Source organism: Sinocyclocheilus grahami, unplaced genomic scaffold (assembly GCF_001515645.1).
Source record: "Sinocyclocheilus grahami isolate Dianchi unplaced genomic scaffold, SAMN03320097.WGS_v1.1 scaffold274.1, whole genome shotgun sequence".
Taxonomy (NCBI): domain Eukaryota; kingdom Metazoa; phylum Chordata; class Actinopteri; order Cypriniformes; family Cyprinidae; genus Sinocyclocheilus; species Sinocyclocheilus grahami.
The window spans coordinates 646,090-659,707 of NW_015505453.1; the positions used below are offsets into that span (position 1 = coordinate 646,090).

General features: G+C 37.6%; 2 protein-coding genes across 2 annotated transcripts in view; one reads left to right on the top strand and one right to left on the bottom strand.

Annotated features, from left to right (window-relative positions):
• Window positions 1–6,779, bottom strand: part of LOC107599905 (coiled-coil domain-containing protein 24-like) — a 17,452-nt gene extending 10,673 nt beyond the window's left edge. The window contains exons 1-4 of the mRNA XM_016291625.1: window positions 6,578–6,779; window positions 4,751–4,920; window positions 1,031–1,183; window positions 846–950 (exon numbers count right to left, since the gene is read on the bottom strand). Of these exons, the coding sequence (XP_016147111.1) occupies window positions 846–950; window positions 1,031–1,183; window positions 4,751–4,920; window positions 6,578–6,709 (560 nt within the window). The 5' untranslated portion in view covers window positions 6,710–6,779. The remainder of the gene's footprint in view (window positions 1–845; window positions 951–1,030; window positions 1,184–4,750; window positions 4,921–6,577) is intronic.
• A 1,130-nt stretch (window positions 6,780–7,909) lies between these two features.
• LOC107599893 (von Willebrand factor C domain-containing protein 2-like) lies at window positions 7,910–12,747 on the top strand. Its single transcript, XM_016291613.1, has 3 exons — window positions 7,910–8,439; window positions 10,142–10,271; window positions 11,920–12,747. Exons 1-3 carry the CDS (start codon window positions 8,089–8,091, stop codon window positions 12,099–12,101), a joined length of 663 nt encoding a protein of 220 aa, XP_016147099.1. The 5' UTR covers window positions 7,910–8,088; the 3' UTR covers window positions 12,102–12,747.
• Window positions 12,748–13,618: the final 871 nt, after the last annotated feature.

Genomic DNA, 13,618 nt, shown 5'->3' on the forward strand with positions numbered 1-13,618 from the left:
ATTTATTCCTGTGATTTCAAAGCTAAATTTTTAGCATCATTACTCCAGTCACGTGATCTTTCAGAAATCATTCTAATATTCTGATTTGCTGCTCAACAAAACATTTACTATTATGATGTTGAAAACAGTTGAGTAGATTTTTTTTCAGGTGTCTTTGATGAATAGAAAGTTCAGAAGAACAGCATTTATCTGAAATAAAAAAAATCTTATGTAACATTAAAAATGCCTTTATCATCACTATTGATCAATTTAAAGAATCTTTGCAAAATAAAAGTATTAATTTTGTTTAATTTCTCCAAGCTTTTGAATGGTATAGTGTATAATTTTTTATTTTTTTTTAATCTTACTGTTCAAAAACTTTTGACTGGTAGTGTAGCAACCAAGTTAGTTTGTTTGTAAGTTTGAGGTCAGTATAATTAAAGAAAAAGGTAGTTGACATGTAGTTGTTGCTTATTTCATTAACTGTAAGTAACTTAAATTGCAACTACATGTCAACTACCTGTAATTCAAGTCATTAGACAAATTACTGTCTGCTCAATATTTGCAAACACTTTATTTTGATGGCCCCCATAGATAAAAATGCAAATATGTAAGGAATATTTCCCGCTGATTAAGTCTGAGTAGCTGATCATTTTAAACTCCCAGGTAAGATAAAGTACTTTTTAAAATAAACCGTGAGAATGCACCACCGACAGCAACATTACTTCCTTAAAGTGACCACTTCGTAAAGTGATTCAGTTCCTCACATTCATGTAAAGAGACCCTTCGAATAGTGTCCCTTCCCACAGTTCCCTTAAAGGTGCACAAATGTTCAGTTACTGACTAAAGAGAGTGCATGCCCTCACCTGAGATGGGACACAACCTCATCTATATGGGTGATGTTTAACTTGTGTCTTAAGGCCTTGATTTCTTCTTCAAAGCTGGAGTGAGACGAGAGGCTGGAGACTGACCTGAAGAGAGTATTAATCAATTTTATTAGTATTATTCATGAAGAAGTACACTCACAGATACATATTTCTGAAACACCAACCTGCTTCTAGTCTCGCTCAGACTTGATGGGGGTCTGGAAGGTGATTTGGTTTCACACCAGCTGCCTGGACTCCCTTGTCTCTGTGTGCTACTGCTGCCCAGTGCATAACTCACCACACTAGGACTGTACTGGGCCATGACCTCCTCTTCATCCCTGAGACACATTTACTGACAGTGAGAATGGCAGAATGGTGAAAGTGGACAGTGCCAGCACAGTTTCACTGTGATCATCTACCACAGCGACTCCCAAACAGTGACTTGCCTTGTTAAAATTATAAAACAGAAACTTTGACTTAATTGGATTTAATTTATAAATAAATGCACTGTTAGGTCTTTTTCAAGAAACTCGTGAAAGGCAAAATAGCTCAGGTGTCTCATTATGTAGAGAAGCTATTTGGAGAGTCTCTTTCTTCAAAGTATTGATTTTTTTTCTTGTTTAAGAGTGCACTAAAAATGAACAAAGATGCTCAATTATATCCAAAATAATATCAATTGAAAGGAACACATTTCTGGTTTTGTGTCAAGCTTTATTAATGGAGCTATAGGGGTGCCTTCAACACATACATTTGGGAAACACTGACCTAGCAAGCTGGTTTTACTTACTTAAAAGACTTCAGAATTTCTTGGAAGACATAACATTATTTATTCAAGACCTCATATGTCCATTCAAAACACAGCACTAATAATACAGCAGACTGTTGTACTGTTGAGAAAGTCAAGCAATTCATACTTGCATAATAAACTTTTGCCTCTGGCCCTTAAAAATACTAACACTACAATAAATAGAACAAGTGAGAGTACTCTATTGTAAGAAAACTGTTTGGGGTACAATTTTATTTCTAAAGGAATACAAAATGATAGATATAAATAAAGAAATGTCTATTTCTATAATATCTATCTATCTATATCTATATCTATCTATATATATATATATATATATATATATATATATATATAAAATTGCCTATCACAAATAATTTTTTTATCTCAAATAGTATATATATAATTGCCTATCACAAATATAATTTTTATTATCTCAAATAAAATAATTTTTATTATTTTATTCTCAAAAAATGATTTTTATTATCTCAAATAGTAAGAACAGAATGTTGATATTTTAGTCAGAAATAAATTAGCTCCCTCAGTCCTTGCAGCAATATTAAAACCGTCTTACTGAGTGCATGAGAGAGGATGACGGCACAAGTGAACACTCAACAAGGGAGCAAAGACCTTTTATCCTCAGACAAGTTTTCTAACCATAAATCAAGCTTGGACTAGATGTTACAGTCCACTTTGAAATGTTATTGTAATCTAAACAAAGGTTTGCATTTGGAAATGCATTAAATCAACACATCTTAATTGAAGCTTAAATGTGTTAACAATTGCAGACTGACAGCTTCAGTTTAGCCATCATTAACCATATCCTTTATAAACAACAAGAACTTCTTAACTACTTCCTTTTAAACTATTAATACAAACATATGAGGCAGAAGAGCTATATTACAGGAAAACATCTGAATAGCCAGAAATACAACAAAGATGAGGCAAGCAGATGGTCCTTTCTCACTCGCAGTCATTATTCAGACTGTAAAGCTGTGTATCACTTTCAGCACACCCCTGCTCACATCTTCCCCGCTTTCTTCTTTAGCACTGACAGGATACAGTTTACATCTTTGTGGGACTTTTGTAGCCTGATGAAAAGATCCAGAAGACGTTAACAAGCGTCTCTGACTGAATGCGTGCGATACAAGCAGAGGTCTGACGCCCATCTCTGCTCGGCTCATATTGAGGGGACGTCCTGACAGGAACAGAGGCTACATTGTGGGTCCAGATCAGTAAGCAGCTTAGCGGTGTTCACAGAGGAGGGAGGAGACCCACTCCTGCCAACAAAGATGGCACAGAGGAGCCGCCACATCAAAAAGAGGAGAAAAGAAAAATCCCTCAGTGTATCGAAGTAAAAAAGAGGCCCTTTCAAAACACTCCTCCATCTGCATTGATAAATGACCTACATGTGAAATGCACAGTGCACACAACTTTCTCTTTCCAGCCTTCCTGCACTGATTGTTGTGTTATCACTTTCTAGAGATTTAAGAACCTTCCTTTTAAAGTCTCAGCCACTTGCAGTTCACACATGAACTAAGGTTTTCTTTCAATGCCAATTGAACGGAGACTTAGCATAAAGAAACAGGTGCAGCTTGACTCCATACAGCCCCAACAAATCACGCAGACAAGGACCACACAGGGGAGGGGAGGCTATCGGCAGAGAGGGGGAAAAAGTGGCACTAACTAGATCCATTAAACCAATTCCTTTCAAAAGCTTTCTTGCCCATGTTAAGGCATTAAAACACCATTGAGTCAATGGTTTCCTGCTTTGACCATCATCGAGCGGCGGGAAATCTCCAAACCTGGAGCAATATGAAAGGGAAGTATAATCCAGATTTGTTCTTAAAGCAGATCAACAGATAAATGACGTCACCAAAGAAATTTGGTAACAAACAAACAAAAGCTGAACTTGAAAATTTAAGTTTACACCCCAACGCTCATATGCAACATTTGTTTCCGGGTGACAGAGCCAATTTGTTTTGCAATTTGAGAATGAATTAAAGTGTTTTCTCTGTTGGTTTGTACTGGTACTTGCCAAACACCTGCTCCTGATAAGCCATGGCTGAAAAGAGAGCTTTTATCTTCTAAGAGTGAAGTATAAATCGGCCCAAAAAGTGATCTACAGCCTCTGAAAATAATAATGTAAATTGTTAACCCATGAAATCCTCACTAATAATGTGTTCTTTGTGATACAGTGATACATTAAAAACCTTTCAAAAGAAGACCTTGTGTAGACATTCTTTTCACTGTCTAGCTGGTTGCTAAGAGAAGATCGCTTCTCCTGCCTGACTGGTACCTGTAAATATCTTCTTCCCAGTGCATTGTAATATTAGACAGGGCGCCACAAAAAGCCTGTGTTGTAACAAAGAACCCTTAGAAGGACAAGCCACCAGGCAACAAATTGAAATGTAATCATAAATTGCTACAAATTTAAAGGCAAACAGAACGTGACCTGTCAAACAAACCAAGCATATTCTTTACTGCCGATGTAACTGATTCACTTCATTTTACTAAAACAATCCTTTTGTGATGTGTTCCTATGTCTGCTCTTTATCTTTAAAAGTCAATGATTTATCAGCAAGCATTCTTTAAAGCAATGCTACTTTACAAAAGCAAAGCCATGACCTATGATCTCACTCCCAGTCCGCTGAAAAGAATACTTGGGGTCTTCATGAAGGTCAGAACATTCATTCGTCAAGTGAAGGAAAGCAATAATAACATGGGATCCTTAAAGGAGACTTAACAGCTGTAGATTTTCAAATGGAATATCTCATTTGGAATCTATTGAAAATGTTCATTTTTAAAATGACTATGAGTTACAGTTAATATTATAAGTATTATAGTTACATAAAACCATTACTGCATTGTAGTGAGGCATGATAAATTGAACAGAATCAGTTTTTTTTTAGATTACCCATCATCCAAAGCTAAAAAAAAAAGATAATTAATTAACACTGTTGAATAATCTTTAATGAATATAAAGATTATATCTAAAAATATCCACCCAAAATCTCACAGAGTTATAATAGTTCATGTTAATTTTAATATATATTAATTCATGTTTGAGGCTTGATGTCTGTCGGTGTAACAGTAGAGTATTAACAGTAATGTTCCTCACCTGCCCTGTCTGGCTGCCTTCTCCCTCAGTGTGAGCAGCAACAACTGAATCTCTGCTTTTAGTAGCTCTTTAACAGCTGGGGGGTCAGCCAGAGGGAATATGGGGGCTTCTGGCCTGCTGCCCTTCTCTGAGCAACGGAGCTCCTTCCAAATCTTCTCCCACATCTCCACCTAGAACAGGTCAGCAGAGTAAAGTGTTACAGGAGAACGCTGTTTGGCTCAGCTTTGTATGAAATGCACTTTCCAAAATCCCTGTTACAAGCTGCTCTACAACTAGAGAAATGCAGCCAGTTGGTTAACATCCCATCACACGTGTCTCTAATCTCTGCTGAGTTGAAGAGAAATGTGAGCAAGAAACTGGAAATTTGAGGGAAAATCCATGTGTTATTCTCACAAATGCCCCACGCGAGGTGAAAAGCCAGAGAGGGAAATGAAAGCCTGTCACGGCCCTGGCAAACAATGTCTGCACTCTATTACCAATCTCCACTCCTGTCTTGGGACTTTCAAGTTTCCCTCGGACTCTGAAAATTCACTTCAAAGCTTGTCGAAGGCAATGCAAGGCAGAGTAAAACCAGCTCCCTGAGTATTTGATCCTGCTCTGCCTGCATGAAACCAACTACAAGCCTAAGTAACTCTGCTGAACACAGGCCAGCTTCTTCTTATTTCCACTGCAGCTTCTGCAGAACCAGGTTTAATGTGCAGAGCCACCAGAGAAACATTTCTGTGAGGATGCAGGCTTAAAAACGTAGGTGAGCTAATGCAAACTTTGATACAAAAGAAAATTTTTTCTTTTCTTGTTTATTCACTTGCATATTTTTATTGAATAAATGTTCTCAGGGATAAGCTCTGAGGCAAAAGAGAGACAGGGAGGGAGGAAAACTGACAGAGAAACAAGATTCTTAGTTTTGTTCTTTATTTGCATCATATTTGTTATAAACATTACTAGAATTCAAAAAAGGTTGCACTGAGAAAAATATAAAAACTGTATATTTTTACCGCCAGAATTACTGACAAGGTACGAAACCCTTGGTTGCATTTGCTCAGACAATTCATTATCATGATCACTATTATTATTATTATTTGTGTTGATTTGTTTAGCTTCAACACACATTCAGAAGTCCTTATCTGGTGTGTCCATATGAACAGCAGAGGGGGTTTTAAACAGATGGTCATAAATCCTATTTAGTGTTTAGAGGAAGGAGGAATCACATACGTCTTTCAAAGACAAGTTTCCACCCACTATTTCCATATGCACATATCGCTGTGTGCATATAGTGAGAGCCTATGCAGTTTGTAAAAGAACATTTATCTTCGAAAGAGTCGGATCTGAAACAAGTAAGGTTTGCATTCCATGCACTTAGGATCTGCGAGATAATGCACTCTTGGGAGCTGTAATTCAAAACCGGTTTAAAGTTACACATCAGTGCATACTAGCTTACTTGCTCATGGAGACTTTTTCTAATTCAGTGCATAAAATTATAAAACACAAATGCATATGAATGCAGAGCACAAAACTGTATGGGCCTAACATTATCTAAAAAAAAAGTATAGACTTACAAAGCACAAATGTTTAAAAGATTAAAAAAGCCAAACTCTAATCTAACTTAAATAAATAAAAATATGCAGTCACCACCTCCAGGGATGTTTCCACTTGCCTTTCAAAAGGCAAATATAGGGACTGTATTAAACATCAAAAGGAGATGACATGAATTATGTAGTTTGGACCTTGCAGTTATTTTTTTAATTGTATGCCTACCATATATGTACTTTCAGCAAGTACTTGTTTAGTCTTGCCAGACAGTCTGATGCATAAATATGACTTACTTACCTCTGAATATAACTCTGCGTACGTATCAATCAGTGTTTCTCCCAGTACAGCTCGGATCTCAGGAAGCTCAGACGAGGGAACATTGTCCTTCACTAAATTCCACACAGATTGTTGGCGTTGGAAATTGTCCATGAGGCCTCTATTTCCAGAGCTGAGCACAAAAGCTCATCACTGGCGTGCATTCGGTTTGTCCATACTGGAGGGAACCTAGCTGGAAATAAATACATGATAACACTTTATTTTAAGGTGTTCTTGTTACGCATGTTACATGTACTAACTAAGTTATTCTAAAAACAATAAATTATGCATAATTACATGCAAGTAACCCTAAACCAAGCCCTAATCCTAACCGTAAGCATATAGTAAGTAGCCTACATATAGGCCTAGTTAAATAATATTACTCAGTACTTAAATGTATAATTACACTGTAACAAGGACACCTTAAAATGAAGTGTAACCATATACATAATATAAATAAATATAGTCCTACATACGTTAAAAAACTCATACAGTATTCAAATGCTCTGATACGAAGGGAAAGAGCATGATAAATAAATATAATTCGTAAACAAGTATGACCTGATTAAAGAACATTAGCAATAAAACGTTTAACAAATATTTGGATGCTTTAAACCATTAGGACGATGAAACAAGGTGATTTGAGTAAGATTTAAGATGGCATACATTTGCGCAAGCATATACAGTAGTTTTAGAACAAGCATATTCACCACAGGCGGATTCTCACCCAAACAATCGTAGCTTCCTGTATCAGCGTAAACATTCCTGTTCCTATGGAGACGAGCTCGCGCACTCAAATGATTGGCTGCAGCACCCGTGATGGTGATCTTAATGAACCCATTCAGACCCCCTCTACTACATTACAAATACACGCCACTTATTCCCCCCCCAGTGATTGAATTCTATTGAAATGTAATATTTGTTGGAGCTTTATGCCTGAATGTACAAGGGTTTTTCATTAACTTGAAAAAGTTTTACTATACAAGTTTTACACACGTCCATTGCGATTGACGTGATTATTCTTTTTTTCTCTTTTTCCTTTTTATTTATTACCATTAAAGAAATAAAGCATATATTTGGTGTTTCTGGAACACGGTGGTCAGAATGTTATTTCTCTGTCTAATAAAAAAAAAAGAATGGAACAATGAACAGTGTTAAATGGCATATTATGGATTTACACTTTTTTTTCTTTCTTTCTCAATAGACACACAAAGCTGCAATAAAAGCGAATGCCTCATAAAACTACACCCTATCAATATTCTGGAATTCGGCTGTCACGTGTAAATGGAAACATAACCCAGGAGGCGTAAAACTTTCCCTGTGCGCAACAGCCTCCAAAGCGCACACAGCCCATTCTGACCATGAAAGGATTTTTAAACTTTATGTAGTTTAGTTAAATAGACGCGTGCAATAGAACGTTTTTAAAGATAACAAGTCTTTCTTATTTATGCTGCATTTGCAAGTCTTGGTTTGGGACTGAGGAGGTTTTGGTGATGGGCATGGCTGTACTCTGGGGTTCCCCGGTGAGTTTTCTTCATGGCTGGCTTACCCTGGTGATCTGCGGCGAGTGTGCTTTGGCTTTTTCGGTCACTGGACAACAGGAGACGATCTGTGAGGCGAACGGTAGTGTTTATTATGTGGGCGAATGGTACTTTTTAGACTCGGATCATTGTACCCAGTGCGAATGTACAGCAGAAGGGTCTGCTTGCGCGCGGACCGAGTGCACATCCCTGCCTGCCGCCTGCATCCATGTCAGCCATTACCCGACAGACTGCTGCCCGAGGTGCGAGAAGATCGGATGCGAGTACGGCGGAGAAGTCTACGAACTGGGCCAACAATTTCAGGTAAAGTCCCACGTGTCTGTAAAACTGGGCATTAGGTCTGAATGCTCTCTGGCTTTATATTTGTCGTTTTAATTGCTCTCCTAAATAATTGAACCCATTTGCTTGCAGTTTAAACACTTGTAATACATTAATGTTGATGTGAAATTTGACATAACAATGACAAAATAAAACTATTTATTCAGAGAATAGCTTAATGTTATGTATACGTATTTCTATTCGCAATAACTGATTAAAAGATGAGTGAACATGCCCTTTTTTCTTTTCAAGGTTTGTGTCATGTTTTGCCTAGGTGGTCACATTGTTTCAAAGTTTTGGTATTGGTCCCAAAAGAACAATTCAATATATTCAGCGCCATCACGTGGTCGATGTTAAAATGAATTACGTCTCCATTAGTGGTGGAGATTTTCTACATTTTTGGGCAGGTTACATATTAATGCCAGTAGGTGGCAACACGTGCTTGTGTAATGAGTGAGAGTGTCATTAAATAGTTCACTGAACCGATTCGTTAAAACACTGAATCAACCAAAATAGGCCTTATTATCCTTTATGCTTGTATCTTCATAAACAAGGATCTGCTGAGCAAATCTGTAGGCATGCAAATTTGGAGTCTCAACTGACTCTCGTTCATATTCAAAACAGCACTTTGTTTAGTGAAAAGGTGTTTTGGTGCAATAGGTCCAGCTCCTGGGGTCCAACTAATGAAATGCTTCTTAACAGCTCACAAACCAATGCTGTTTGCTAATGCATTAACCAAACTCTGAATACAGAAAAGCATGTCATGCATTTCAAAAGTTCATGAAAACGATTCAAAATAGCTCTAGGAACGGGTATCGAGTAATACAGCAAAACTAGTCTTAACTTGTCAAGTTGTTGACTGTTTATTACTTGCAAATTGGGGGACAATCATTTCAAATGGTTCAAACATACCATAACAAAAACTTTATCATGGTAAGCAAACAAATAAGATAGGCTACATCAATGATACATAAAGACTTAGATTCCAATTATAGGTTGAATGTACCTTTTTGATGAGCTGGAACAAAAGCAGCTCTTGCTTCTGTAGCATAATTGTTTAATATGATCAAATACCTTCCATACCCTTTCATGAACATAGTTATGCACTGTGTAAGTTAAAAGCTAATACAGTCAGATTATTTTGTTCTGAGGCAAGGTGAAGCACAAATCTGATGTACACTGGGCTGAAATCATAAAGAGCAATTTAATACTCTGGTTGAGGAACCGAAGAATGAAATATCTCTGGTGGCACAGGCTTGAAAGAAGCAGGGCTTATATGTGCTTCATTATCTCCCTGATTTGGTTATTATGGCTAATGGGGAACCCCTGAGGGGAAAATTGAAGCCTTCTGACAGACTCCAAGGAATACACTTTGCCTGAGCTGACATCATTTTCATCCAGTCCATTTAACCCAACCTCCAGTACTGAGCCACAGGTGGTAATGTGGCACCTACTTAAACAGCAGTGTGGGAGTAGAATTTGATCACATTCTTCACATTGTAGGGCATTAAAATGCAGTGCTGGATTGGCACAACAAAAATTGTCGGTATATACAAGCTGGCAATTTGATAGTCCCGCTGGTTCTGTTTAAAAAGCCGTTCAAAGGAATAGAGTAATACATGTGTTTTGGTGGAATTGCATCATATGATAACCTATTTTCAACTGATGTTTTGCATTTGATTTACAGCCGTCAGCGTGTGAGCAGTGCACCTGTCACAGCGACGGCATCGCCCGCTGTCAGGTCGCAGACTGTGCCCCTCCACCATGTGTTAACCCAGTCTATCAGAAAGGGAAATGCTGCCCTCAGTGCAAGGATGGTAAGGGTTTCAGAAGTGAAAAAGAAAACAGTGCCATATTTGTAAGGCTTATTACACTTCTATTTACTGTAATTGCCCAAGTCTCGACTAACACAGTATGACATTCTCATAGCCAAATGGCTGCAATATAACAAAGAGTGAAAAATTTAAGGGGGTCTGAATACTTTCCGTACCCACTGTACATGCAGGATACAATTGTGTTTGGTCTTCTGTAATGATTCTGCATGTAATATCTTTATATAATTCATTCAATAACAGATGGGAAGGTTCAGATGCCGTGCCATGTGCTAGGCCAGTTTCTGCACCTGAAATAAGATAACGCTCCTTATGAGTTGAGCTTCTTCCATATTGTTTTCTCTGTATACTGTGAAGTATGAAGGTAATTATAGTGTTTACTGAGAGCAAAGATAAGGCAGGCATGTAGGCAGCCAAAACAACACATAAATCAAAGCATATACTTCACCAATGTGATAAATGGCCAGTTCCTCAAATGATGTTGCATTTTTTTCGATAAAAATGGCCTCTGTGTGGGAAAATGTTTTCTGTTAATCTAAAGTAACATCCAAATTAAAGTAAAACCTTATCTTAAACGTTAAACACTCTAAAAAAGCAATGTGCCTTTATATACACTCCAAGGTTTCCTAATTAGTGGCACTTGCTGAGGTTTTTCAAAAACTCCTGACCTTATGTATTTCAATTCTGCACATAACTTGTCCAGCACAGTTTGTGCTAAGGACATGGATGACTCCTGAAGTTGTGCAGGCTTTTGAGGACAGTGTTCCGCTACTTTTCTAAGCATCTGAATGTAGAGAGAGAGAAAAATCCAGAATTATAGAGACTTGAGAGGCCTTTCTGACTTGGACTAGCAAGTAACCACGTCCTGTCCCTGCACAATCCAAATTATAGTTTATGTGGGGGCCTTCAAGTCAAAAAGGTACCATGGCAATGTTTTCTCCATAAATATAAGTAGTTTATTTGAAAATATTATCTCTTAAAGGTGAAGTTTTCAATTTCTGCATCTCTTGCATCACCAAATGGAACTGCAAAAACAAGGTTTTCTGGACACTGCCCCATCTGCCATTGGTTGGACACATAGTCCCATAGCTCCGCCCCAAAACTCACACTATTGGTTGAGATAGTGTTGCTATGTCTGGCTTGTCAGTATCAAAACAAAGTTTTAAAGGAGTAGTTCACCCACAAATGAAAATTTTTTCCATCATTTACTCACCCTCATGTCGTTCCAAACCTGTATACGTTTCTTTCTTATGTTAAACATAAATATTCAGATATTTTGAAGAATGCTGGTAATTGATGGAAATTGATTTTTTTGAGCATTTCTTTTCCTAAGTCAATGGGGACTAACAACTGTTTGGCGTTTCAAAATTCTTCAAAATATCTTCTTTGGTGTTCAACATAAGAAAGAAACTTACACGGGTTTAGAACGACATGAGGGTGATTAAATGATGACAAGATTTCCACCTTTAATAGTGCCACTGTGCTTACAACCTGTGTATTGCTTACATATAACTGTCTCTGTTTATTAGGACGGGACAGCAAAAAATATTTTAACTTGTCTAAAAAATGTCACAGTTCACCTTTAACTACAGACAATGGGCCTCATTAATCATCTCCCTCTTTGTGGCTCCAGGGCCCAACTGTTACGTGAATGCCTCTAGGACCCAAGTGATCCCTGGAGGTGAGCCAGTGTGGGTCGACTCCTGTACCAAATGTCGATGTCATGACGGTCAGGATGCAGGTTACTGGGAAGGCAACCGCTTGGCAACGTGCTCCCATGTGCACAACTGCCAGCCTGACAAGGGGCTAAACTGAGAAAAGAGATCAAAAACAGGGTCATCTTTCATCCTTGTTTATACAATGGATGACAAAACTCGGCAGATATTTAAATCACACTTGCAGAAGAAAGTGTGGAGGCTATTTAGCCTACAAGCTTTATATGATTAAAAAACAGTCTATTCTTCTTCTTCTTATGTTAACTAACAATTTAACATCCATTTGTTAAAGTACAATGACTTACTAAGGGATATTCCCTAATATAACAGACAATAGAGCTTAGTACTGAGACACCTTTTTGGACATGCGAGCATATTAACATCTACAGTACATTGGGCATTGTGTAGTGCACACTTGCACCGGCAAATGCAATGATCATCCGCGAAACTACATTTTTTTTATTGGTGTTTTTACACATTATTTTCTGCTTCAAAAGCCTGAAAACCAAAGTATTGAGAATGCAAGACTTACATTACTGCCATGCAGGCATGGAAACAGCTAATGTAGCACGAAATGCAAACAAACCTATCATAAATGAATCATGTATAAATAAAGCAGGCTCATTTTTGCTTGATTTCTGTTCTGACACCTCATTTTAAAAGCTGTGGTAATATTACTTTTTTTTTTCCCCGAGGACTGTATTTGCAGCACTGACAGAATGTACACAAATATAATTAAACCACAAGTGATCTACAAGTGTCTTGTCTTATTATCCCATATATGAAGTTAGAGGATGTTTGTTGTCATTTTTCTGTTCTGACACCTCATTTTAAAAGCTGTGGTAATATTACTTTTTTTTTTTTCCCGAGGACTGTATTTGCAGCACTGACAGAATGTACACAAATATAATTAAACCACAAGTGATCTACAAGTGTCTTGTCTTATTATCCCATATATGAAGTTAGAGGATGTTTGTTGTCATTTCTACTAGTTTATTGCAACATCTGTCACATAAAAAATTACTTTTTGAGAGGCAGATTATTGAGTTTCCTGCACAAGGCTGACAGTTTAGAGATACGATGCTCCCTTTCCAATAAACTGCCATGTCCCTGAGCACTGATTTGGACGGGTGCTGGTAAGGTGGGTGTTGAAATAATCAGGTGTAAATATGAGTTTTAATACTTTGTTCTGATCCGTTTTGCCTCATAAATGACTTCTTATAGATTCCATATTCCATACACACAACAACAACATTATAATATGGCATTCTACATTCGTTCCAACCCAGAAACTCAGCATTTAAAGAGTAACCCATCATCAGATTCTTGTAGCATCAGATTTATTGATTGTATACAAAAAGTATGTTTGATATGACATAATGCATTCTATATAAGATATAGTATTTTGACATTCAATGTACAAAAAACCTTGATAGACACAGTAAGTCTTTAAAAATGCGCCCCAGGCAAGAAGACCTGAGGCCGTCAGTAGTTTCTTAAGCAAGTCATTGTGTAGGTGTGGAATACTTGCCCACTTCTGTCCCTCTCTCACATTAATAAGCATCGAGCGCAGATGGAGTTCCGGAGAACGACTGAGGGCAAAAAGGGTGATGGAGG

Coding starts and splice junctions, on each gene's coding strand:
- LOC107599893 (XM_016291613.1), top strand. CDS start 8,089: ATGGGCATGGCTGTACTCTGGGGTTCCCCGGTGAGTTTTCTTCATGGC. Junction 8,440..10,141: donor AACTGGGCCAACAATTTCAG/GTAAAGTCCCAC, acceptor TTTGATTTACAG/CCGTCAGCGTGTGAGCAGTG. Junction 10,272..11,919: donor CTGCCCTCAGTGCAAGGATG/GTAAGGGTTTCA, acceptor TTGTGGCTCCAG/GGCCCAACTGTTACGTGAAT.